Below are 26,790 nucleotides of genomic sequence, written 5' to 3' on the forward strand. Positions count from 1 at the left end.
AGGGGGATGTTTCTGCCGGAGGAGATCTAGAGTCGACGGTGCATCAAGAGCGGCGGCGATGAAGATACTTCCCAGTGCCCCACCCGATCCGGATGCTCTCTTGTCCTACCACTGCGATATCTGTCCCTTAAAAGCTGGTCTCCCCGGAAAAGCACATAGCACAGGGAAAACGGAAAGTCACCGGCCGTGATTTCTCATACAATCACACATTCAAGGTATTCCTAGCCGGATATGCTGGATGGAGGCAACAGAAAGCAGCCAGTTACTATTAAATCTCATGTCAAGCTCATCTAGTCACCAGCTACGAATACCATCAGATGCTGTTTGTGTTTGTGTTCAAGAGGGGGAGGGGCGGAGTGGGGCATGTTGGCGTCTTTTGTGGCGGTTGGTGTGGTGTCGGTACGTGGTTGGAAGTGTGGTGTGTGGGAGCTGATGTCAAGGGGGTCACAGTACAGAGGGACGTGTCAAGGGCACTTTTTGATTTTTATAGCAGATAATTTTTCATTTATTTCCAACCCTTGCTCTCCTTTTATAGCTGTGAAATTATTCTAGCAGAACCGTGGAGAGTTCTTGAAACCGAAAATACAATGAAAGTTTACCGTGCATAAAGTGGCTGAGAGGGGTGATAGATAATTATAGGGGGGAGAGAGAGTGCGGGGAAGGATAGGGAATATAAAGAAATATTCCAAAGGAAAATTACATGATAAAGAAAACTTTCCGTTGCTGATAAGTCAGCTTTCATTGTTCGGAACCGGTGTTCCAGCAGCTGAGAGGGTTCTGATAGCGTTGTGCGGACGTTAGAGTTGGGCCGGGATCGTAGGGTAAGTACGCTAGTCCATTAGTGCGAGTGATACCAAGTGACGCAAGGCTAACTGCCACTAGCTTCATTCACTTCACTTCAAGCAACAACAACACCGTTTACATTGCCACAAAAAGGAAAAAAGATATACATAACTAAACCGTCCCACATTAAATCATCATCACCAACCAAAAAGAAAAAAAAAAAGACAGTCAACTACAACTCCTTCCGGCCCACCGCCTCCTCGCCAACATTCACACCACCAACCGCCTTCCCTTTTGCGGGCCTCTGCTTCTTCTCCATGTCAACGGCCCACAGCGCCGCGCCAACGGTATTCGTGTACGAGAAGAAGATCGAGGCGATAGGAACCAGTTGTAGTAGCATCGCCACAGTCCCGAATCTATCATACCGGCATCATTAGTACCATTACCACCACAGCAAGACAGGGAACGCAAACTCACCCAATATACGCCGGCTTATTCCTCTCCACAAACACCTCCTTCTGCTTCGCACTATACCCCTTCAGCTGAAACCACCTGTCATGAAATCCCGGCCCATTCTTCCTCGCCTGCACAAAAATAAACACCACCGTCCCCACAACGGGGATGAAGTTCAGCGGCAGCCACACAAGGTAGCTAATCAGGCTCTGGAGCGTGTACTTCTGAAACGGCCGCTTGATGGTCTTGCCTAGCCGCCCCATCGGGCTCCCGGAGGGGTTGAGCTCCCTCCCGTTCTGTACGAGGCGTGGAAGTCCTTCTTGTAGGAGGACGGCGTCGAAGATGTCTGTGAGCGCTTCGTCGATGAGGAAGCTACGCGCAAGTGCGGTGATGATGGCGGCGGACTCGGAGAGAACGAGGACGATGGTGGTTAGCCAGGCGATGGGGCCGTTGACGAATGTGAGGAGGAAGGACTGGGGTATGTAGCTGTTTTTTTATGCTTGTTAGCTGTGGGGTTATTGGTGGGGGGAGGAGAAGGGGGACGTACGTGAAAAGGAACATGGACGTGATGACACCAGTGCTGAGACCCATGAGGGGTACTAGCCGGGAGGTTAGCGGCTTCCACAGGGAGCGGTTGCGGGCAAAGTAGAATATCCCCTTGATGGGGTATAGGTAGGCTCCTGAGGCCACGGCCTCTCTGCCGAGTGCGGTGACGCCGGCGATTTCGCCGCGGACGGTCTCGCGGACTGTGTCTTGTAGCGGCATTTCGGAATCTGTTTTTTTTATAGAAGGGTTTTCTTTCGAGGAATAAGGGTATCGATATCGCTTCGCCGCGCTGATAACTTTGAGACAGGAAATCCAGGGTTTTATATCGATTTTGTCTGGGCTGGTGGATATGGATATTGCGATGCTACGTCATTGAGCGGTCATTGGGTTAGGGTTTGGCATGTGGTTCCTGACGATGGCTTGGCTGGAAAGCTTGGCTGCACGGGAGTCTTCCAAGGTTTGTGAGACAAACACACGGTTTGGTTGGATGCTTGGCGATGACATAATGTTTCTCGAAAGTGCGAAATGTATTGCAATAGCTTTTATCCTATGTTTTTGTGTCGGGATAAATGGTGATATACCTTTGAGGTAGAACCTAAGAGTTGCAAGCGGTGTAAGAACTCAATGTGGAGGTACTGCTAGGGAATAAGGTTCAAAGATTGAGGACCAAAGGGAGATAATGCTCCGGATGAATAGTCCGGCTCGGTGTTGAAGAATGCTCAAGTATAGGGATTTTAAAAGTACATGTAGTTATTACCGGGAGTCATTGAAACACAGAAAGGACTGGAAGACTGCTGTAGATATGCTTTCTTCTATTGGCCTTTGAGCCGCCTAGTGTAGTTGACGTCCTTTGATAGCATTTAGTTCGATCATGGAGCGTGAGCATGTCTCGTTACTCGGCGGTGATAGCACTTCAACGACCAAGATTAGATTAGATTCCTGGTCTAAGATCAGATCAGATCTATATTAATACTAAGACAATAGGTTTTGGTGTAGAATCTGACCTGGTTCCACTGGTGAGAGAGCGGTTTAACCGTGCATTGCAACCTCTCTACAATGTTACCGTCCCCATACTGTCGGCCTAGGTTAGAACCCTGGAGGCATCGGGAAACCGATGCCCAAATTGCTGCACCCCCCCGGATTTGAGTTTTGCTTGAATGCTTCCCCCGGCTGCCTTCTAAATGCAGCGCTGTACTGCGTGTTTGTACCTCATCGCTCAAGGATTGGGTTATAGCACGTTACGTATATGTATGTATGTAAAAAGATCTCCGCTGGATTCGAATGAGGCCATCAGAATGATCAACTCAAGCACTCCTAAGCAAATGGAAGGTGGTATCAATTTTAGGGTGCGTAGAAGTCAAAAGAGAAAGAAAGAAAATAAAAAATAGATTTCTAATCGTTACTATATGTACCCCGGGGGGTAGCTGATACCACTCATGGAGTGTGTGGGAGCGGAACGACGAGTGATGGCTCATGAGTCATGACTACTCTGACGGTGAATCGAGTGAATACGTTTAAACTTTAAAGGGCGTACTATTTGTAATAGACTATACAAGAAGAAGAAATTAATGGGTCATTATCTTTGAGATATTTTAATTGGTGGCTCTTCAGTGGGATGAAAGGACGTAACAACGTAGTACCGAATTTTCTGGTATCCGTGATTTAGAGTTCTTACCGCCACGCATCGTGCCGCGTATTTTCGTTTGCATAGGTATGAAGTTTTGGAGTGTGTGAGAAAATGACTTGAGTGTGATTTGAACACGTGACCTTGAGGGAGGATGAGGTTTGTAGTGCGAAGAAGATACTATTGCGCCGCTGAGGTTCCAGCGACAATGTGGGCGTTTGAGCGCTCTATATATACAGATATTCTAATACCACGTGATCCCCTGATTACATAATCCTTCACACTAAGCCTTGTCTGAATCCCTGTTCCTTCTATGAGTCATCCCTTATACATGAGTAATTCCATACATAACCGATGTCGCAATGCCCTATTTCTACACTTCCCCTCACTTGCCACATCGTATCAATTCTGACAATTTTTGGTGAGCTGGTTTCGGTAGTCCTTTGGTCATTAAGTCTGCAACATTGTCTTCGGTTGGGACATAGAGGAGTTTGAAGGTTTCGGCTTCGAGTTGTTCACGTGTGTAGTGATAGTGAACGTCGATGTGTTTGGACCGGTCGTGGATACGTGGGTTCCGACAGAGTTCGATAGACCCTGTGTTGTCGGCGTGGATGTTGTATTGGTATTGTTGTTGGAGTTCGCATAAGGCGTTGCGAATCCATACCAGTTGTCGAGCTGTTAGGGACAGAGCCATATATTCGGCTTCTGTTGTTGAGACTGCGACTGATTTCTGCTTCCGGCTTCTCCAGCTTATGGCTGATTTTCCTAGTCTGAACACGTATCCTGAGAACGATTTTCTGTCATGTAGGTCTGAAGCGTAGGAACTGTCTGAGAAACCATCGAGTGTTCTAGTGTTTCCTTTCGGGTAGAACAGGTTCCAGTCCTTGGTTCCGTTGAGGTATCGGAGAGTTCGTTTGGCTGCTCGTAGGTGGTCCTCAGTTGGGCATGAGGAGTACTGAGAGAGGGCGGTAACGGTATGGGTGATATCAGGTCTGGTTGCTATGCTGGCGTACATGAGTGATGCAATTATGGATTGATACTCAGTTGGTTTCTCGATTTGATCTTCTGGTTCTCCTTTACGAAGACTCAGATTTGTTTCGAGTGGTGTGCCAACTGGTTTGCAGTTATTCATTCCAAATTTGTCTAGGATTTTGTTGATGTATGCTAGTTGTGACAACGTGATACCGTTCTTTGTTACCGTTATTTCTATTCCCAGTAGGAATTTCGCATTACCGAGATCCGTACATTCGAAATCTGCCTTGAGTAGTTGTCTGATTTCGTTTCTGAATGGGGAGTCGGGTCCGAATATCATGATGTCGTCAACATACACCGATATGTATAGTTGGTGTTTCTTATGTATGAAGACACATGGGTCGAATTTGGCTGGGACAAATTCTTTCCGTTGAAGGGAGTCTGCTAGGCAAGCGTACCATTCACGGGGTGATTGTTTTAGTCCATATATGCATTTTCGAAGTTTACAAACCTTATGGTACTGCCTGTAGCCTTCAGGTAGTTCCATGTAGATTTCCTCCTTAAGTATACCATATAGGAAGGCTGACTTGACGTCCATTTCTTGTGGTATCCAACCGTTGTGTGCGGCTAGTGCAAGTAGGAGTCGTAGGGAATCGTATCGGGCAACGGGGGCGAAGGTTTCATCATAGTCTTGATACTGTACTTGGGTGAAGCCTTTGGCGACGTATCTAGCTTTGTATCTTTCGATTGTTCCGTCCGCGTTGTGTTTTACCTTAAATACCCATTTTCCTCTGACTACTGCTCGGTTGGTTGGTCTGTCGACAATGTCCCAGGTGTGGGCCTTGTCGAGGGCGTCTTTCTCTGTCTGTATTGCCTTCTTCCATAGGTGTTGATCATCGCTTTTCATTGCTTGATTGAAGGTGGTAGGTTCAGTTACTAGGTGTACCCGATGTATGGTGGGATCCAGGTTGTCGTACTGGCTTTGGAGCTTTGCCTTGTCCTTTTTGTGGTCTAGACTGGCTGCTTCCATTGCTAGTTGCTTGGTTTGTTCGTCCATATCTTCATCGGCTAGTATTTCTGATACCTCCTTGTCATAGGTGGTTCCTAATTCCGATATTTTCTGTCGGATTTCCTTCCTTTTCCCTTCGATATCAAGTGCTGCTTGTTTCTCCGTTCTTTCACGGATGCGATTCGATCTTCTTGTTGTGACAGGATTCGGGACTTCAGATTCCTTCTCCTTTTCGGTCGTTGGTTTCCAAGGTTTCGGTTTCCTTGGTGGTTCCGGAGGAGGTGTTTCTGTGTTTTTCTGATTAGCTTCCTGTTTATTACTTTGTTCGAGGTGACGTCCAGGAGTGGGCCTCGTAAGCCCGGCCCCCAGTCTACTTGCGTCTGTTTCAAGGTCTTCTTCGAGTGCTGACGATTCGGGTTCTTGATCAGGCCTGTCTTCTGATTCATATCCGTCGTCTGTTGGTGCAGGTGCCGCTTCTGGTTTCAGGATAGGGGTGTAGTCGAGTTCCACGGAGACTTCCCCTGATTCAGGAGGGGGAATGTGACATCTCGACTTACAACTAACCTATTTTGTGATCCTATCCAGGTGCGGTAGTGTTTGGTACTGTCTGAGTATCCGACTATGATTCCTTCGTGTGCTCGGGGTGCTAGTTTGCTTCCTGCTGGCCTAGAGTTTTCTGGGATGTGGACATAGCATTTCTTTCCGAATGGTTGAAGGTGTTGGATACTAGGCTTTGAACCTTTCAGGGCTTCGAAGGGGGTCTTTCCCTTTAGCGTACTGTGGCGTAGCCTGTTTTTGAGGTAGACAGCTGTTGAGTATGCTTCACCCCATAATGATTTAGGATGGTCTATGATCATGCACCTGACCATTGTTGTTATCGTCCTGTTGAATCGTTCTGCAACTCCATTTGATTCAGGAGTGTATGGGAGAGTCTGTTCGTGGACTATTCCTTGTAGGTTGAAGTAATCCATTGTATCTTTGTTGACGTATTCGCCACCACCGTCCGTTCTAAATCTCAGTATTGTTGTATTGTACTGTTTCTCGATTTTCGTGACGTAGTCTTTGATGGCCTTTATCGCATCGTCTTTCTGTTTTAGCAGATATATCCAGGCGAAGCGAGTATAGTCGTCAATGAAGGACATGTAGTACAGTGCTTTTCCTTGCGATTGTGTTCCGAATTTTCCAGATAGGCCAGAGTGGATTAGTTCGAATGCTCGCTGGGATCTTGTACTAATTGGTGCAGGTTTCTTGTGTACACTTTTTGATAGTGCACATTGACTGCAATGGAATGTTTCTGGTTTGGGGGGTAGCTTATGGATGTCTTCGTACAAGTTTTCTAGTGTCGCAGGGTGGCCTAGTGCTTGATGCCATTCAGAGTAAGTGGTCAAGCGAACTGTATTGCTAACTACTTGTACATTCCAAAGTCCCTTATCCAATTTCGCCCAAATTATTCCTTTCTTTTCTTTCGTGACCAATTTGTTTCCTCCTCCTGACTCTGTTCTAAACCCCTTTTCATCGAGTACGGTTTCTGAGACCAATCCCACATTTCCCATGGTTGGGACCAGCAGCACGTCAGTGAGAACAATGGTGGATCTATCTCCATTGGGAAGGTAGCATTCGAAACTAGCGCTTCCCAATCCGGTGACAGCGTGGATGGTGCCGTCGGCTGTTCGGACTGTGCTGGTGTGAGGACGGATGTTGAAGAGTTGGTCTTTGAAAGGTGTTACGTGAGAAGTAGCTCCAGAATCAAGGATCCAGGTAAGGGGCAGAGAAGGTGAGGTATCGGTGCGTACCATGCATACTGTTGTGGATGATTCGTTGATAACTACCGATGCTGAATTATCTCTGCCTGGTCTCCTTCTGTTTGAATCCCTTGTCTTGTTCTGTTCTTTGAGCTTTCTACACTCCTTGTACTCGTGGCCCTGGTACCGGTTATTCCGTTTCTTGCACCAGGTGCATTCCTTGCCGTTTGGTGTTGGGGTAATTCTGGTGTGAAGTACCCTGTTGTTGCCGGTGAGAGGGGTTTCCTCTTGTAGGTTTTGTAGCCGTTGGCGTACATCTTCGTATGTAACATCCTGTTTGGTCTGGATGTTATCGACGACGTTGCTCATCGACTTTGGTAGAGAGGCAAGTAGGAATGCTGCCATTGCTTCGTTGGATTTGGTGAGGGGTAGCAGGGCCTGAGCGAGTTTGTGGTCGCCGCTCTGACACCTGGTCTTGAGAGTGTTCCAGTTCGTGTTGAAGGTCTCGAGATGCTCGGTTAAGTTACCGTTGTCTTGCATCTTCGTGTCTAGAACACGGCTGAGGAGTGTGATCGTCGTGTTTGGTGATACGCGATCATAGAGGTCTTTGAGCGCCTTCCATGCATGGTATGCATTTTCGGCGGAGACGACTGTTGGTTGTATGTCTTCGGCTACAGCTCCGATGAGAAGGCTGTGCATTTGTTTTCGGGCCTTTTTGATTTCGGCCTTGGTGAGGTCTGTGTCATCTTCTGTGGGGTTTTCGATGCTCAATGCTTCCCACCAGTCTGCTGCATCGAATGTAATCCTCCAGGCAGACGCCCAAGTTTGGTAGTTGGATTGTCCCTTTAATTTTGGGAGTCCATCAAACTTGATGCGAATGTTACTGGAGCTCGTGTTGTCTGAGGACTTAGACCGTGTGCACCTGTGCCGAGAATGTACCTGTGCCGAGCATCTAATCTGATGACTCGGATCTCTTGGCTGGGGCCTGAGTGTGGTTAGGGTAACTTTTCCGGGTATAGCCACGGTCGCACTAAACTCTGTCAGGAAAAAATTCGCACCCCGCACAGTCAACGATCCGATGTCACAGAATCCGAATGACCAAGAGGAGCTCCCGCTAATAGTAAGAGCTCAACATGCGAACGAGATGTTGGAGGAAGGGCTCGTCGATACCTTAGCGGAAGCGGCAAAAATGAACAATATTAAGAGAACAACATTAGGGCATTACTTGAAAGGTCGCCCGATGCGTTGTCAGGTTAACCACAAGCTCCAGAAACTTACGCCAGAGGAGGAAAAAACTGTGATTTTACGTTGTGAACTCCTTGGGAAGTGGGGTTTCCCTCCGGAAATCTGGAAAGTCAAGGAAATTGCGCAAATTATTGCAAATGAAAGAGATCCGACAATTAAGGTTGAGAGACGTTGGTTTGAACTATTTAGAAAAAGGCATACTATTCTCCGTACGGTTTATTCTAACCAATTGGACTACATTCGAGCGGTACGGGGGGACAACTTAAAAATCTTAAATGATTTTTTTGACATGTATGAAGAGGTTACACAGGAGTTCTCCTTGAAACCCCAAAATACGTACAATGTGGATGAAATTGGGTTCTTACTCGGTCATATTCAATCATCGAAAGTATTGGAGGTAATCAGGAATCCAAGAGAGAAAGGAAAACTATTTCGGAATCAAGGTTAGTATCTCCACTTATTTCCCGCAAAATAAGTATTTATTAATAAGAAACAGACGGATCAAGGGATATGGCAACAGTAGTGGAAACATGCTGTGGAGATGGGACGGCTGATGATGTTGCGTCGATGATCATTTATAAATCAGAGAATTTGATGTCGGAGTGGTTCAAGAACATCAAAAATATACCCAACAACTTTTTGTTTGGCCGTTCTCCAAATGGTTGGACTGATCAAACAATTGCGATGCAATGGTTGGAAACAAATTTTGGTCCAACAAGCCGTACAGCATTGAAAGCGGGCAATGAATACAGAGCCCTAATCTTTGATGGACACAATTCTCATGTCAACCCCCGGTTCCTTGATTACTGCATTGTCAACAAAATCATTCCCATCTGCCTACCACCGCATACAATACATAGACTACAGCCTCTTGATGTCTGCATTTTTAGCTCCTATAAGAAACATTACGCTAATATCTTGAATGAGCAATATACTTCCCGGTTTCGTGGAGTGGGAAAATCCAACTTTTACATGATTTTAAGTCAAGCACGGGAGCGGGCCTTTACCTTAACGAATATTCGAAGTGGATTTTGGCATACTGGCCTGATTCCAATTGATAGGGAAATTGTTATCCGCAAAATTTCAGCCTTGCGACAAACTGGGCCACAACCTCAAAACAACCCAGCAGTTCAAGAAAGACCGATACCAGCTATCCGTGATATAAACAGCTATGAAGCGGAAGAGCTATATGCACTTGAAACACCCCGTAAACGGCAGGCACTTCACCAATTATCTCAAACTTTCTTAAACGGACTCAGTCAAACAGAAACCTGTCCTGAAGCTTGGAAATTTCGGTTATTTGCGCAGAAACTCAGTAATTCAGCTGAGATGTCAATGCTTCTGTTGGCTGAAAAAGAAAAGGAGAACGAGGATTTGAAGGAAAAGTTACGGGAAAAGTCTACTCAACGATAATCCAAAAGAACGCGAATACCGATGGAGGGGATGGTAATTCGGAGCCGACAAGAAATTGAAGATTTTTTCATCAGCAATAGGGAACGGGAGAAGGAGAAAAGAGAAAGAAAGATAGAAGCATTGAAGGAAAAGATTGAAAGACTTACCACGACTTTGATTCAAATATGTGAGAAAAGAAAACGGGCGGAATTAAAAGAACAGACAAACGCGTTACCGAAACGTTGGAAATCTTCCCTTGATCACCTACAAGATGAGAGGAAGATACAGGATCAAATTAGTGAGAGTAATGAGAGGCTTTTAGAGTTGGAAAAAGAACTGAACTCGGACGAGCTTAATGTTACTTCTGCGGATCCAGATAGCGAATCTGAAATGGTTTTAGAATAATAAGGTCTGCCACTCCAGCATTAACTATCGCGGGTCAATTCTAATATTATATTTAGATTCATCGCAAAAATATGTTCTAGGGAGAATCCTTCTTTATATTATAGCACACTTATATTCCATGAATGATATAGCAATCGAGATTTGACATTTAGAACATTCATGACTCAAACACTATTTTGAGCCATATCTTTCTGAATATTGCCAAAGGGTGAAATCCAAGGCCAGGAGAAGATTTCTTACATAAAGTTACCCTAGAAATAGTTCTCATTCATAGTATAATGTGACTCTTTTATCTAAACGCAGTAGTGATCGGTAGATTACTATATCAAATCTTGCCATTAACAATCAATTTTTGGCTATATCTTCATGAATATTGCCGGCGGGTGAAATCCAAGGCCAGGAGAAGATTCCTTACATAAAGTTACCCTAGAAATAGTTCCCATTCATAGTATAATGCGACTCTTTTATCTAAACACAGTAGTGATCGGTAGATTACTATATCAAATCTTGCCATTAACAATCAATTTTTGGCTATATCTTCATGAATATTGCCGGCGGGTGAAATCCGATGTCAGCAGATGATTCCAGACGTAAAACTACCCTAGAAAGAGCTCTCATTCATATGATAATATCTTTCTCTCAACTGAATATAGTAGGGATCGGTGGTTACCTCTATGAAATTCTACGGTTCAGAAACGGTTTTGGCCCATATCTCTATGAATAATGCTGGCGGGTAAAATCCGATTCCAGATTCGGATTCCTGGTGTAAAACTACCTTAAAAACAATCTTATATCATATTTTAGGTACCTCTTGTTCCATGAATGATATGATCGAGTTTGTAACGGCCCTCCCCCTTGGGTAACCCTAACCCACAGACAAATCCAGCCAAGAGATCATCAGATTAGATGCTCGGCACAGGTACATTCTCGGCACAGGTGCACACGGTCTAACCTCCACGGCCTTGGATGATTCTCCAGCGTCAGACATGATGTTGTATGAAGTGTAATTGAGTTAAGCGAGGTGACGAGTGTTGTGCGGATTTTATTTGGCAAAACCCGGGCTCATAACCTGAAGTTTTGGAGTGTGTGAGAAAATGACTTGAGTGTGATTTGAACACGTGACCTTGAGGGAGGATAAGGTTTGTAGTGCGAAGAAGATACTATTGCACCGCTGAGGTTCCAACGACAATGTGGGCGTTTGAGCGCTCTATATATACAGATATTCTAATACCACATGATCCCCTGATTACATAATCCTTCACACTAAGCCTTGTCTGAATCCCTGTTCCTTCTATGAGTCATCCCTTATACATGAGTAATTCCATACATAACCGATGTCGCAATGCCCTATTTCTACAAGGTACACAGTGGTTTTAACGATATTATGGCTCTGTTGGTGAAGTATAAATAAACTTCCTTCTGGCTTCTCCTTCTTGGCTCGCACGTTTCCCCGCCGTTACCATCTTCTATCCGCAAAGCGGACGTCCATCCCACCACAAGATCAATGTATCACCAGAATCGATCTTAATGGATATACCCCGCTCATTGCGACATCATATCGTGACAGTCCTGTACGTCCTCCAATGGCGACGAATAATCACACGGAGCAACCAGCCATGCGTGATGGTTTTCACATGTGCCGGCGAGTCAGAATTAAGGTATATTCCAACAACCATGTCGGCCAAAACTAAGGTTGGTTTATTCTATGGTATTATTCTCATCTGAACTTCCAGTCTCGCGGACTGCATCATTACATATAGATATCGATATACCCTCAATGGCTTGGCCAATTAATTAACCTAGTCGATTTGTGGAGAAACTACATGTACTCGCGACCAGCAACAAGAACCCGGATATGCAGCTGCAAGTCTTTGGTGTATTTTTGACTTCTACCCCAATGGAAATTGCAGATTAGGACGTGCATTTTCGGGTTCTTGTTGCTGGTCGCGAGTACCTACCCATCCTTGCCCTAGTTAGCGCCCGCGTGTTTTGACTTTATCCAGGCGATTTTCTTGGAGTAGATCTGGAACTCAATCTAATTTCACGCAGCTATTGGACAAGTAGCTAAGGCCGGCCGGGAAGAGGCCCTCATCTGGAATGGCGCTGGGCTCAGTGTGGTATGACAGGATCCGAGGTCTGATCAAAAACAATCAAATAAACACGAGAATACAAAGCTTTGCGCTCTTTACGGTCATTCAGTCAGGAGTCGCACCTTTCCCCTTGGACTAATGGTTAATTGGATTCGTGGTTCAGTATTGAACCTCGAATAGTTACTACCCTCACCCATAGGAACACCACATCGCTCAAAGGCCATATACATACCGCCTATAGGATGACGACACTCAGGGCATGAATAGCTGGCCCATGGACGTACTGCTAGTTAATTAGCGACCTCCAGCTGAGCCCATGCTACTCGGCGCTCATGTACCACATACTCTAGAGCACGGATAGGGGAATTACGTATATCTTCAAGAGTAGAGAATTGTTCCTGGAGTATAAGAACCGAGGTATTGATCTCTTCTTTCACTTATCATCAAGACGTTTTGCGAGAGCTATTTCATTCAAAATGAAGTATCTGACCCCTTGGCTTTGCCTAGTAACAATCGTCCTGTGCGGTGACCACGATGACATCTCGAGCCAGTTTGGAGCAGCGCGCGAGCTACGGACGTGGGATGAAGCGTATGCTCTTGCCAAAACATTTGTGGCGAAATTGAATACTGCCGAGAAGATATCGCTGTCTTCTGGGTCTGGAATTTCCTTTGGGCCCTGCAGCGGGAATACCCAAGATATTGATCGTTTAGGGTATGTATTATATACATCAAACCTGAAAGGCCTCTTAAGAGCTGTTTCTAACAAGTGAATCTGCGAAGATTCCGTGAGATGTGTTTTCAAGATGGGCCAGTTGGTGTTCGCGGCACTGACAAAGTGAGTGTTTTCCCCGCGGGAATCACTACCGGCAGCACCTGGGATAGTAAGTACATACATACTTACAAAAATTAATTCTCTTTAATTAATTAAACTTACTATTTTTGTTTGTGTAACCTATGCTAACCTCTTTGCGTAGAAGAATTGATGTATCTTCGATCCCGGGCGATGGGGGTTGAAAACCGCCTCAAGGGTGTCAACGTTGCTCTAGCCCCTGTCGCCGGAGGGCTCGGAAGGTTTGAACCCGGCCGTCTAAATCTCATTTTCCCCGGGGAATTGACTTGTGCTAACAATATAGGGCACCGGCTGCGGGTCGTAACTGGGAGGCGTTTGGTTCGGATCCGTACCTGACTGGCGTGGCCAATGCGGAGAGTGTTAAGGGACTCCAAGATGAGGGTGTGATAGCTTGTGCAAAACATTTCGTTGGAAATGAGCGTGAGTTTATTCACCCAGTTCACGACTTCGCAATGGAAGAGCTAGATATTAATTCTAGGTATGCTTGATTAGAGGAGCGATATCGCCTCGTCATCGAGAACATACCCAATTTGGACAGAGAGATATTGGCAAGTTTGAGCAGTCAGATCGACGAACGAACTCTCAGAGAGCTCTACGAATGGCCCTTTGTGGACGCAGTTGAAGCTGGCGCTGGAAGTGTCATGTGTTCCTACCAGCGGGTATTATTCCCCCCCCCCCCGAATATCCAAGTTCTAGTAGACTAAACCTTCAAACTAGGTTAATAATGAGTACTCTTGCGAATCCACAACCCTTATCCGCGACCACCTGAAATCCAATGCCTCAGGTGGTCTAAATTTTAAGGGATTTGTAATGACAGACTGGTTTGCCTCTGCTATACCATCCCTTGCAGCTCGGGCAGGGGTGGATATAATTATGCCCGGAGATATTGGAGCGACTGGGATTGTTGCAGCATTGCTTCCAGCTTCTGATGGTGCAAGTACAAATGGTACAAGACTGGATGAGATGGTGACCAGGTTGGTTGCTAGCTGGTATAAAATGCGACAAGAGACCGATTGGCCGGATGTGTCGTTCTCCACTTGGAGTTCAGATGAGTTTGGTTTGTACTTTCCTAAATATTATTAAGAACTATTTAATGATTGAAACATACATACAGGCGTATTTCTAGACCGTGGTTATATCGGTCAAATCAACTTTCACGCACAAGCCGCCCAGCCCGTCCATGCAACTCTGATACGCAGGATTGCAGCTGAAGGCACCACTCTCCTCAAGAATACTGGAAGCCTTCCGCTCTCCAGCACAGCTCTCTCAATTGGTGTGTTCGGAAACGACGCAGGCCCAATTCCAGAATCCTCATGCGGGACCTTTGGGGCCTGCTCGGCCGGGACCTTAGCAGTCGGCTGGGGCAGTGGTACTGGTACGTTTGAGTATCTTATTGATCCTTTGCAAGCAATCACGGCAAAGGCTGCAGACATAGGCGCAGTGGTCGAGAGTGTGCTGGATGACTATGCGTATACAGAGATTCGGGAGAAAGCCGCGGGAAAGGATGTTTGTTTTGCGTTTGTTAACTCCCGATCTGGGGAGGGAACTAATTCAGTTGAGGAGAACTATGGCGACCGTAATAACCTTACTGTAAGTGTTGCTTCCTTGTGAGGAGTGATCTCTTAGTGAGCTAAGTTGTTTTCTAGGCCTGGAGAGATGGCGATACGCTAGTCAAAACAGTTGCTGCCTCATGTAGTAACACAGTGGTAGTGATTCATTCTGTTGGACCCATCCTGGTTGAAGAATGGGTTGAGAACCCGAATGTGACAGCTGTACTGCTTGCTCATCTCCCGGGTCAGGAAAGCGGGAACTCACTCGTTGATGTACTTTGGGGGGATGTTAACCCGAGTGGGAAACTACCATATACCATGGGCAAGACTGAGGATGACTACTGCTGTAAGGTTCAATACGACTGGACCGGGTTCCAGCCAGAGCAAGAGTTCTCGGAGGGACTGTTTATAGATTATAAGTGGTTTGATAAGAACAACATTGAGCCTAGGTTTGAGTTTGGTTATGGATTGTGTAAGTAACTTATTGCTCTTTCTAAGCGAAGAGCGAGTTATGCTAACTGTTGTTGAAGCCTACACAAACTTTACTTATGACGCCAACTCCCTAACAATCACAGAGCCTTTCGACGAGGTTGATTCAACGGATTTCATGGCACCCCTCTTCAACATTAGCGTCTCGATTACAAATAGCGGCCCGGTCGCCGGCAAAGAAGTGGCACAACTGTACCTGAAGTATCCATCGTCGACGAGCTCACCAGTGCGGCAACTAAGGGGCTTTGAGAAATTATCGCTGCAGCCAGGAGAGACGAAGACTGCAGTGTTTGTGGTCACAAAGAGGGATGTCAGTTATTGGGATAGTGGTGAGTGGAAGGTTGCTAGGGGCGCCGGGTATGGAGTGGAAGTTAGCGCAAGTTCGAGGGATGTTAGGGCACAGGGTGTGGTGACGTTTTAATCGTGGGTCATGAGTGATCACTCGGCAACTCCGCTTCAAAATTAATACATGTATATATGTATTGTAACTTCAATGATTTTTTGAATCCAGATCTATGAAATATTTGGAAAATCCATTCTTATCTTACCCATCTGGAGCCGCAAGAAACTCGCTCACGTGAAGACCCCAACAGCAACGTTTTCATAACCATTGTCCAAAGTAACATTAAGACTTCTTATATAAAGCCCATGACATTCCTTACCAATTCCACTCATCCATGACGTCAAGCCTCACCACCATATAGAGTACAATAGGCAACAGCCTATAATAAAACGCTCAGGAGTAACTCGCCATCTCCCCGGATCGACCACGCCAATACCCCGAGCGCTCGCAACAATCCATCTCCGTCAGAGCACAACTACGGGACGGTAGATGGAAAATCCTCTCCTGATGGTGATCTGCAGACCCCTCGGTTAGCTTTAGGCACATTAGACATCCCAGACCCTCCCACCGCCCATTACCAAGATACAATGAATAGGCTAAACAAAGAAGCTTAATCCACGTTTTATGCATAACACTCGGCACGCTCCGGCCATTCGCCGTCGCGGCCGTCGGGGCTCGATATTACGAAAAGGCGAGAAAAGGGCGTCTATAAAAGCCCCTAGATACTTGCTCTTCAAACCACAAAGCTCCCCCATCTCGAGATATATATCAAACTTGAGAGGAAGAAAATATGCGTTTCCAGGCTCTTCTTACCACATTGCTTGCGGCGCTGCAGCTGGTGAGCGCGGCGACGTATACGAACCCGCTCAAAGATCCGAATGGTAGTGATCCGCATATTGTGTACACTGGCGGGTACTACTACCTCACTACGACGACATGGACGAATATCCAATTGACCAGGGCGACAACGCTGGGTGGGTTGAAGACGGCGACGCCCAAGGTGGTTTGGACGGATACTACCACTGCGAGGTCGGGGAACTTTTGGGCTCCTGGTATGTTTTCTGTCTTTGGTTGCGGGAGTGAATTACTAGTGAGGATGGTGCTAATTGTATGGTTTAGAGCTTCATTATATCGATTCTATGTTTGTACTCCTCGTTGCTGGTCAGTGAGTTAGTGAGTGGAGTTAGAAACTAACGTATACCGCACAGCTGGTACCTCTACTACACCGCTGGAACTGCCGCCTGCTGCGACAACCAGCACCTCCACGTCCTCGTCGGTGGCTCCAGCCCTTGGGATACATACAGCTACAAGGGACAGCTCAGCACGGTCTGGGGTATCGACAGCACCATCCTCCGCTTCCCCTCCCAGATGTACCTCGTCTGGTCACGCTTCTCCCCCAACGGCCTACAGAGCCTGTACATCGCCCCAATGTCAAACCCATGGACCATCGGCACGCCATATCTTCTCTCGGAGCCAACACTCAGCTGGGAGACGGTCAACAACCCGGTAAACGAAGGACCTGCGGCTATGTACTGGGGCGGAAAGACATATATCGCCTATGCGGCGAGTGATTGCTGGACCACGAGTTACCAGATTGGGCTGTTGACGTACAAGGGCTCTGGCGACCCATTGTTGGCTGCTTCGTGGACAAAGACTGGGCCAGTCTTCTCGAGCGCAAATGGAAACTTGGGGACGGCGCATAATGGGTAATTATTGCTCCTTTCCTTCGTTTATTAAGATTAGGCTAATAATGGTGTGATAGATTCTTCATGAGTCCTGATGCGACAGAGGTGTGGAATGTATACCACGCTACTGCAGTTACTACTGGCGCTTGTGATGGTAGGAGGTACACCATGGCCCAGAAGGTGAACTGGAACTCGGACGGCACACCGAACTTTGGGGTTCCGCCCGCGTTATCTTCGGTGCTTACGGGTCCATCTGGCGAATAGAGTGGTCTGGTGTTGATGCGTAGCTTGTGAAACAAAAATATGTATTGTTTATGAATCAATATAAACTTATCTTGTGCTTATCGATCGCGTGATATCTGGTGATTGTGGTGGTGCGGGTAATAGGAATAAAGTTTTTCCGACATGCGCGCTATACCCTTTTGGAGAAGGTGAAATTCTGAACATTAGACCATAACAATACTTATGCAGAACCTGACCCTTGAATATATATTGTATCATTTTATAGGTAGCTGCCCCGTATCGAAGTTGAGGGACTAGGATAGGTGGCTCGGTACTCTGGCGGAAGGAGTCTTTTATCCCCTATGTTAATAGCTGCATGCGAATTAGATTACAAAAGACCACTCGCAGCCTCTCATGGTTCAGAAAAGTGTGCCAGGACAAGTGGATGTTTCGAGAGACCTAAACCCAGCTGGCTCGACCGGACGATTTCTTGCTACTGTATCATGTAGATACCTACTGTTAACCCTTGGGGTTATTAGGGCACACACGTGCCTAACGATATTGATCATGAGATGAGAAACCGGTTTTAACTCATCTCCAGCCTTGGATGAGGGTAAAGAAGTCTTGGGAGTGATATGTGTGAGTTGGAGTTATAGGGGAAGCTTGGATGGCTTTCTGTGTACACGGGTGGGATGAAGGTTGTAGCAAATAAAGTAGCAAATAAAGCTAGTGATTCTTGGCGCCAAGGATAGCTACATCTAAATTTTGGTGTCGCGGGGTAAAATTAAGGTTGGTGTGTGACAGAAATGCATCTCACTCACTCAACTCCTCCATACATATACCTCGTGATGATTAAAGAAATGTTTTACGTTCACGGAATATACCTACCCGGTTGGTCCTGGGAATAATCGAAAACTCTGCCTACTGAAGCCCAGAGATTGCCTTAATTGCGCTGTACTGCATTATTTATCTCGGATGCATCCAGTTCATTTCACCACAGAATAGAACCAACACGAAATGATTGAATACCGGTGAGTATATTGTTTGATAACTAAATAATTCCTTGCGGTACCTGCCCACATATACAATCGATCTCTTTCCCCCCAACACTCCCTTCATCTTTCCCTTCAATTCCCATACCGCCGACCCCTTTTTCCAAACTAGGAACCACAACTGTTTCTCTAGAGATTGCTCACCACAAATTCAGCAGCCTCGCCCGCATTCAAGCTATAAGTCAAATGCGGCGTCAAAATGATGGCCTGGCCCAGACAGATCAAGTCCCCGACATTACAGAACGTCTTCACATGATTGTTCAAGGTACCCGGGAATGCGTCGCCCTCATTTGGGTCTCCGAACAGAACAATCGAGGAGACCATGGCTGCCTCAGCGGTGGAAAGCAGAGCGGCAGCCTTGTGGGTCACTTGTGCTCCTTGGCTATGGAACCGGTTAGCTCTGCCCTGGCCCGCTGGATTTGACGAGGAGTATTTACCTGTAACCGGAAAGAACAATCTTCGTGGTAGGACAGCTAGACTTGATAGTCTTGACATGCCCTGCCATAGTCGATGCGCCAGCTGAGCTCCCACCAGCAAGGAAGCCTATAACATCCGCGGGGTAGTCAACACCCTGGACTGCGACCTCGGCGTTCGACAAATCCGCGACGAGGGCGTTGAAGAACGGGGGGCCCGCGAGAGAGCCAACGTTTCCTGCCTCGGTGGTACCTCGTGCAAAGATGACGGTCACTTCTTTGCAGGCACCGTCGACAATGTCGTTGCGGGTTGTGCTGAGTGACTGGCGGGGTGCAATTGGAGAGGCGCCCACAAAGGAGGTAAGAGCAAGGAGGAAGACAAGTGAGGAGACCATGGTGAGAGCTTATGAATAAGCTGTGGGAATGGGAGTTGTTGGGATGATGGAGTTGTCAATGGAGGGGGATTGAGGTTCGCTTTATAGCATTCCTACTCCTTGTAACATTCCTACTGGTTATACTGCTAGGTCTATTGTTTGACTCTTCTTTACCTGGAATGTTGACGGGCTCCTGGTAGAATTGATACATACCCACGGCGTTTCGGATCGTAACCCGTTCGGACTACCGAGGGGGGTACAAACCGAACCCTGATCTTCCTCCAGTTCCTCGGCCTTGGGAGACGTCCAAATAATCCCGTTGAGGCTTTGAGTACAATGATGTACCACCAAGGTGCTGGCAGCATCTCTAAAACTATAACTCGATCGGCCAAACCTTACCCCACCCACATAACATTATCTATTATCTGCCTTTACTCGACATTTTTCCCGGAACCTAGTGCTGTTAATACTAGCGCAAATAGCACTATAGTATACTAAAAAAAAAACACGGTAAATCCCGTTGTGGCTGGAAGTTTCATATTGATCATTACCAGTGGTCGTCAGGTGGTAACTTAAAACCAACGTTGCAGCGCCCTAACGGGATCTACTAACTTACTTACATTGATTATGCCTCGGCTTTATTACCGGTCTGTGCTACCTGAGTGTATTTTATTATCGCTGGTGAGATATTAGAAACCCCCCCTTTGTGATTGCTGCAAAGTGGCTTGGTAGAAATGGTAATAACTTGTAGTGATATATATCGGCCGAGTGCGTTTGGAAGTTTCCATGCCCGTCGGGGAATGCTGACAATCTTATATGGGGGTAGAAAGAGTTGATAATGCTACTAAATCCTTATTAATTGTTCCGTCTGAATCGATCTCTGTCTAATTTCTTCTATGAATTTTGGCCCCTACGGAAAAAGGGCCAGCTTTGACGGATTATAGTATAAAATATCTTGTTTTATGTTTCTTTATCACTACTAGTGTGAATTATAAGGGGAGCGTTGGTAGACGTTCAGGGATTCAGGGATTCAGGGATTCTATATATGCACGCCAGAGCATCCTCACCTCTAACACCGAAAAAAAGTTGTATAGCGAACGCGCTACCGGTACCCGTAAAATACGACCATTTTCTCTACGCTACACACAACTAACAAGGGTATTCCAGTCTGTCCAGCTCCCCTTCCAAATCCCCAAACCCCTCAAACCCTACCACCTCAGCTCCTGCCAAGACCAATGCAGGGATCAACCCCACACTTTCCCCGCCGGGATCTGCCTATAACGCCCCGATGTTGCACAAAGGGGGTATATAAAAAAGGATCATATACCCCCCTCACAACAACGACTTGTAGCCCTGTACTACTACTACTACTTGGTCAATAAAGACCGAGACCCCCGCTTTTCTGGGCGGCCGAGGAACTCGGTGGTTTTTTTGCGGTTGTGGGGGATTTATGGGACGAACACATGGGGTTTTTTTTGCGTATACATGTGAAGGGTGGCTAGTGATAATGGTGATGATCGACTGGTGCCTTAGAGTAGGTAGTTCGGGGTGGGGTCGAGGGCGTGCCATGTGGGGTAAAGCTCTGCCTAGCTCGGGAAGCTATTATGGGGAACCTAGGGCCTAAAGCTGGGTAGATCCTACAATCTGATTGAATGTGTCTTGCTATACAAAGCTTTAAAGATGGGAATAACGGGAATAATGATTAATTTGGAGGTTTTGTAAATACTACGTGTCTGTTTCCGGTGGTAAAGAAACCCTCAAGCTTCCCCCCCCCCCCCCCCCAAACAAGATACCGTATCAAATTTTGTTGCTAACATTTGCGGGAGGTGCGCTTGAGACGTCTTTTTTACGTACGGCCACCCACAGCTAGCTGTAGGTATGTGTCTCGAGTCAATGATAGTTGAGACTGGATCTTGTACTAGCACGGCACATTGCTTCACTAACCTCTTGAGGAGAGTTTTAATATCTTATCTTATCTTATCTTATCAATGCAACTACCAACTGATCCTGGAACTCCGTTACAGCTAGTGTAACAGGGTTAATGACGGTAAAGTATGGAGGCCGCTTTTATATCATCTTTTTAGCTACCTCGGCCCTATATATAGCACTTCTTACCATCTATTTTTTATCACTCATCTCTATATGAATTAGATAGTAAAACTAACCGCATCCACAGTATTTACATGGTGGTAGCTATGCTCTGTTGGATGGCGTCCTATTGACTATAACCCCATTGAGTTGACAAAGACCTCTAGTAACTCAAACAAAGGATTAATAATACTGACCGGGTCTAGCTACTTGTAATTGAGAGTACAACCTCTATATACTTACATCATGGTTTTAGCTTTACCGGTCTAATTGAAAGTGTCCGTTCGAAGGATGCACAGTTTTCATCCTTATTTTTGACTATAACTTATGTAGCTAGCTAATTATATAATGTCATAACACTGTGTGAAATTGATGTACTAAAACTCTTTAGTAATGCATGATCGAGGGTGAGCTTCGCCGAAGTTTCATATCATAATACCAAATTTGGTCTCTGTTTCCGATTTTATAGTGGCCCACCCCAATCCGCGTCTTGAGGTGGACCAACTCCTTACTGTTTATTCTTTTACAACTGGTTCTGTTACCATCTGTATACGTAGTTGTATGGCTATAATCAAAGGAGAATTGATATGTAATTTTCTCTAACTATTTCAGTTCGAATTTTACTATTTTACAACGTAATCTTGAATTAAACAGACTGAAGCTCCCTCCTCTGTGCCTAAAGCGGTGCCGGTACCGGTACCGGTACTGGTGGATTTCTCTTATTATACTCAACTACCAGCTGCTGTTGTCTCTGCACCCAGCGGGAGTCTCTGGGTAGATTATTTGGGTTTGCTGCATCATCAGCAGCCCGTATAGTGTCTCGGAGACCTCTAGCCGTATCTGATACTACCCTCAGAGCGGCCTCTGCTGCTGAACCAACCATCTGCTCAAATATTAGCACGTCATATTGAAACCAAGAAATTATTAAAGCCATATACGTACCCATCCATAGATCACAATTCTCGTGAGTGCAAAATCTCCTCTCACCAGTGATGCTCGTAATAGTCCAAGTATCCCGGGCATATCTGGTGGGGCATACGAAAAAGTATTTTCATGAGGTATCGGTAAGGACCCATCACATATGACGTGAGAATATGGGGCATGAGTAGCTGCGTGCGCAAAAAGAACAGGACCCAGAGTCACGGCGGGGATATTGATAATATCAGTTCTAAGGATATGAACTGCCGCTGGTACCATCACATCTGGCCCTACACTGCGCTGCCCAAAGCGAAAACGTATGGTACCACCAAATGTGTCCGTGTGTTCAATGTGCTAGAGGAGTGTTAGTAGACTATTTAGATAGGAGCGGGATGGGGCGGACAAACCCCTGTACAGAAAATCGGTCTTCTAAAAGCCATTTCAAATGGATCCCCGTCTGTGACTGTCAGAAGAAATGTGTCCCATAATTCCTGAGTGTTGAGGGGAGTCCAGATGAAGACGCCTGGAATAAGACCGGTGTTGTAACAGAGTTGGGGATTTTCAAACTCCAATCGACGGCTTCTACTGGCGCAGAATTGTTTAAACTTCTCCAATCGAGTAAAATGGGTAGTTAAGTAAACACTAATGGTTTCCAATGCGGCAATATGAAGAGTCATTATCCCACCAAATGAGTTCACCTCCTCGTGGATTATTATGGTGTTGAGCGCCCTGATATTGAGAGTAATGTTTACTAGTAATCTTTGAGCAGGATCTATAATTCTAATTCCATTTACTATCGGTTCATGGATTCCCCAGTAGGTCTGTGGCTGCTCGTATACACCGCCCATCATTTGCCTATAATCTAACGTAAACTCAAATTGAGGACCTATAAATTTTGAGATATAGGCTTGAATTCCCGATTCGACACCTCCCAACGTATTCAGCATACTCCGTGGGATGGGATGATCGAGGCCACCATGGGTAAAAGTGAAGTCAACCTCATTCATACAATAGGTCGGCCACCTTGATATTTCAATCAGACTTGTGGCGTTATGATTTGCATTCCAAGTGGCGTCTAGATTCTCACAGAAGGCCGCAAAGTCTACCTCAGAGTCGAGAGGTGCAATACCCGTCGTTGTCATATACTCCAACTCATCTGTTTCTCCCATCTGAGGAACCACATTCGGTTCTTCCCCTGGCTCGGTCAAGTCATGGGGAGGCTCCTTAAGATATCTAATAAGACTCTGAAACCCCTGCAGCAGGATATGTTTTGGGAGGGTACCAGTACGAAAGCTCAGATTTTTGCCTCCAGCCCCGTTTGTATGTTTGATCAGGACTCTAATTTGCATGCGCCCCCGGAGCATTTGCTGTTGCTCTAAAATGCTTTCTGTCCTTACTCTGGTCTGATGAGTATTTATATACCAGTCGAGAGCTTGGTAACAAGGTGCTACTGGGAGTGAGCGCTCAAGAACTTTCGGACCAACGCTCACGTAGGTCAACGCATTTTGTGGCAGTGCAGATTGCCTATATCGTTTTCTGTTACGGCACTGGCCGGTTGGATCGAAGGCCCCATCAGTATCATACTCAGAATCCGAATGCTCATAAAGTTTTCGTCTATTTCGTTCAATATTACGGGTTCGTCGCACCTTGCGTGGCAAAATGCCAGACATGAGTGGTAGGGTTTCGTCAAATGAATCGTAATTATCGTTGTAGGGCGCATAATAAGCAAAACCAGCCTCCTGCGCCTCTCGTCTTAAATTGCGTGCCAGGGCTTCAGCTTGTGTTGCTGCTGTGGAGATTCGTGCGTCCTCCCAGAATCCTCTGTTTTCAGCGATAACAGGGATTTGGTAGTGATCTGTAGGGGAATCCTGGTGTGCTTCTCTGGATACCACTATTCCACCCTTATTATCACGCAGCCTTCTAGCTCTTATCCTACTTCTTTGTAAAAAATCCCCAGTAGTACTTGTGGTCTGTGTCTCTGTTCCTGTTGTTTCCCTAGAAACCCAAGCCCAAAGAGCCTCGTTGACACACAATGGATAAGGCTTCCGGTATGAAAATGGTCCCAAAACGTTAGTTTGGTTTGGGTTTTCCATCTTATATCCACAAGCCTTCAAGTTATTGTCCTCAGCTGCCATTGCTGGAGTATGGTTACTCATCACAAATCCACCTCTACAGCCAGGTCGTGGTCCCCTTGAATTCCTTCCCACAAGAAGTCTTGGCAAGGCACGTCCAAGAACCTGAGTTTCCAAAGCCTTTTTCCGCAAAGCCCCGGCTCCCAATGCCGCCGTATACTCTGGCGTTCCTTCTGCAAACGTGGTAGTCGCCAGTATATCCACCCCTGTGATAATATATCAGTATGCATAATAAATCTCTTATAGGTCGTATTGAAAGAATGTTCTTTACTGGCTTGCGCAATTTCCGCTGCAGAAACCTTTCCAAGTTCTGACTCCTCCCATGCAGTAGCATCGGCCAGATCCTGCATTTTTGTACTGTGATTATCGGAAGGCAGTTAGAACTGCGTCCCCTCACCTCTATATCAACTAGGGATAATTCACCTGTGGAGTATGACCTTATGATTATCTGGCACAGGAATTACTCTAAACCCGCAATTGCAAGTCTCCCTTCCGCTTGAATCCACCCGAGGTACGCAAGGTGGTAACTGAAAAACCTCAGCACCATCTTCAGGATTGTTCCGTACTCTAGTCTCAGTGTTTGTGTAGCAAATAAGAATTGCACCGGCGTTTTCTAGATGCCACAGGGCTCGCTGAAAATCCCCCGGATGCCTTGCCAACTGTTGCCCTATAGAGTCTAGGGAGTCCTCGTTGTTCAGAGGAGGCAACACCCTCTAGTAGAGGTATTAACAAAAACGAAGCGAATGATGGCCGTGAAATGATTGTTTTTACTTACAGGAATACTAAGAGTTGTATGTATCACCGCACGTGCTGCAGCGACGTTAAACCGTGGGACGTTAAGATCGCGTTTTTCAGCGCCTACAACACCCTCCGAAAGGCTGTGAATGAAATTCCTCATGTACTTTAATACAAAAAGTCCACAATCGGCACCGCCACTCTGGCGCGCGGTAGGTACGTGGGTTACGGCACGCAAGGATTGTATATGATAAGCCCTGAATTGTGGTCTAGATTGACGCTGAGTAGTTTCCCATGCCATTACATCCGGTTTATCTGTGTGAGGTTTTAAAGCCCTCCTTTGTACAAGGGCTCCTACCTGTTCTGTTGGAAGATCTCTGAGTGTCCTGTTGATGTTATGGATAAATCGAGCCGTGACAGGCCCACTAAGGCCCCCAGGAACGACGGATTCATGTTGATAGACATTCCCCGTATATGAGTCGACGATAATGCACCACCAGTGGCGGTTGTGATGGAGGGGAGTGAATGGGATTGCTGGTTCCAGGGCTGGCAGGTGTTCCGTTTTTTGCCCAAGTACGTCTCGTGGTAGAAGGTTTGCGGGGAAACGCCCAAAGTAAATGTCAGTTCGAGGTCTATTGAAATGGCGTATGTATGTGAACACTCGCCGAAACATTCTTAGGTATGCCTGGTACCCGTAGGTAGGGCCCTGAAGCGGGCGCACAGTACGTATCATGGGATTCGCTTGCTCCGACCACCAGGTGTTGACAACTAATTCTGGAGGCTCTGCAGCAGTCCTGTTTAGTGGAGTAAGAAGCAAATCCAGAGCCGCCATTCCTGCCAAGCTAAGCACAAGGTCATGATTTATCCTAGGCCCTGGAACATAAGCTCCACTTTCATCTGGTACGGATATTCGTATATATATAGGTAGCGTAGTCATTGGAACTGGGTAGAGTGCGCTGCGTTCCTGGTAATCCCCCAAGAAAAATACCCAATAACGTTGTGAAAACAAATCCAACCAGGTATTGGTCTGGAAAAGGTCGGTGTATCTTACGAGATCCCTGTTCTCTCGTCTCCCGTCCGTAAGAACAACTTGGTCTTGGAAATGAGCCACGGTAGCCGGAAGGTCTTGCGCTGCACATACTTCATTCAAATCAGTGCATACTTCCGACATAAAAGCTGCGTCGAGCATTTGCTCTTCTATGGACTTTCCGTTAAAGGGCCCAGGGGGAACCCTTTCCGGGTCTTGCGTCCCTGCTACTTGAAATTGAGCCTCGAGATGATTGGCGGGATACCCTCTTTGATCGTCAACATGGTCTGGTAAGTTCCATGCCCCGAAACTTGCAACCCTTGCTTGCCGCCCCTCGGGGGTAAGATTTGTAGCGGCATAAAAGTCATTGAAGATTGGTGCTGATGTTGAGTATATATTATCCGTATCGTCACCCTCGGGAAACCTCTGGTTCATCCTTGTCATTACCTCGGAGCCCACCCATGGTGTAGGGCCCCAATGATTGTTGGCCATCGTAGTGTCTTCCTCTGATTTTCTTTTACTGTAAGGGTATTTTGTTCAAGTTGACAGGCTTGTAGAAATATTTTGTTCACGAGGGGTTAGGATGCGGTTGCACCTGGCTATAGTACTTAAGAAACGATTCATTACGGGCGATATTCGGACTCGTTTCTG

At 46.3% G+C, this 26,790-nt stretch overlaps 5 protein-coding genes across 5 annotated transcripts; 2 read left to right on the forward strand and 3 right to left on the reverse strand.

Moving 5' to 3' along the window:
• Positions 1-1,015: 1,015 nt before the first annotated feature.
• On the reverse strand, positions 1,016-2,001 carry LAJ45_09934 (uncharacterized protein; the record flags this gene model as incomplete). The annotated part of the gene is made up of 3 exons (XM_046119465.1): positions 1,016-1,199; positions 1,261-1,722; positions 1,784-2,001. 3 exons carry the CDS (start codon positions 1,999-2,001, stop codon positions 1,016-1,018), a joined length of 864 nt encoding a protein of 287 aa, XP_045967316.1.
• Positions 2,002-11,845: 9,844 nt separating this feature from the next.
• Positions 11,846-15,571, forward strand: LAJ45_09935 (uncharacterized protein; the record flags this gene model as incomplete). Its single annotated transcript, XM_046119466.1, has 12 exons — positions 11,846-11,863; positions 12,221-12,231; positions 12,623-12,678; positions 12,769-12,973; positions 13,042-13,142; positions 13,236-13,332; positions 13,395-13,531; positions 13,604-13,770; positions 13,829-14,168; positions 14,226-14,701; positions 14,758-15,133; positions 15,192-15,571. The coding sequence occupies 12 exons, from the start codon at positions 11,846-11,848 to the stop codon at positions 15,569-15,571; spliced, it is 2,364 nt and encodes a 787-aa protein (XP_045967317.1).
• Positions 15,572-16,283: 712 nt separating this feature from the next.
• Positions 16,284-17,442, forward strand: LAJ45_09936 (uncharacterized protein; the record flags this gene model as incomplete). Its single annotated transcript, XM_046119467.1, has 4 exons — positions 16,284-16,545; positions 16,613-16,634; positions 16,702-17,199; positions 17,256-17,442. The coding sequence occupies 4 exons, from the start codon at positions 16,284-16,286 to the stop codon at positions 17,440-17,442; spliced, it is 969 nt and encodes a 322-aa protein (XP_045967318.1).
• A 1,139-nt stretch (positions 17,443-18,581) lies between these two features.
• On the reverse strand, positions 18,582-19,260 carry LAJ45_09937 (uncharacterized protein; the record flags this gene model as incomplete). Its single annotated transcript, XM_046119468.1, has 2 exons — positions 18,582-18,834; positions 18,890-19,260. The coding sequence occupies 2 exons, from the start codon at positions 19,258-19,260 to the stop codon at positions 18,582-18,584; spliced, it is 624 nt and encodes a 207-aa protein (XP_045967319.1).
• Positions 19,261-22,003: 2,743 nt separating this feature from the next.
• On the reverse strand, positions 22,004-26,631 carry LAJ45_09938 (uncharacterized protein; the record flags this gene model as incomplete). The annotated part of the gene is made up of 6 exons (XM_046119469.1): positions 22,004-22,210; positions 22,270-22,599; positions 22,653-24,583; positions 24,649-24,734; positions 24,801-25,090; positions 25,153-26,631. 6 exons carry the CDS (start codon positions 26,629-26,631, stop codon positions 22,004-22,006), a joined length of 4,323 nt encoding a protein of 1,440 aa, XP_045967320.1.
• Between the last annotated feature and the right edge of the window lie 159 nt (positions 26,632-26,790).

The sequence above is a fragment of the Morchella importuna genome (assembly GCF_003444635.1).
Source record: "Morchella importuna strain M04M26 chromosome Unknown Morimp01GS040, whole genome shotgun sequence".
Classification (NCBI taxonomy): domain Eukaryota; kingdom Fungi; phylum Ascomycota; class Pezizomycetes; order Pezizales; family Morchellaceae; genus Morchella; species Morchella importuna.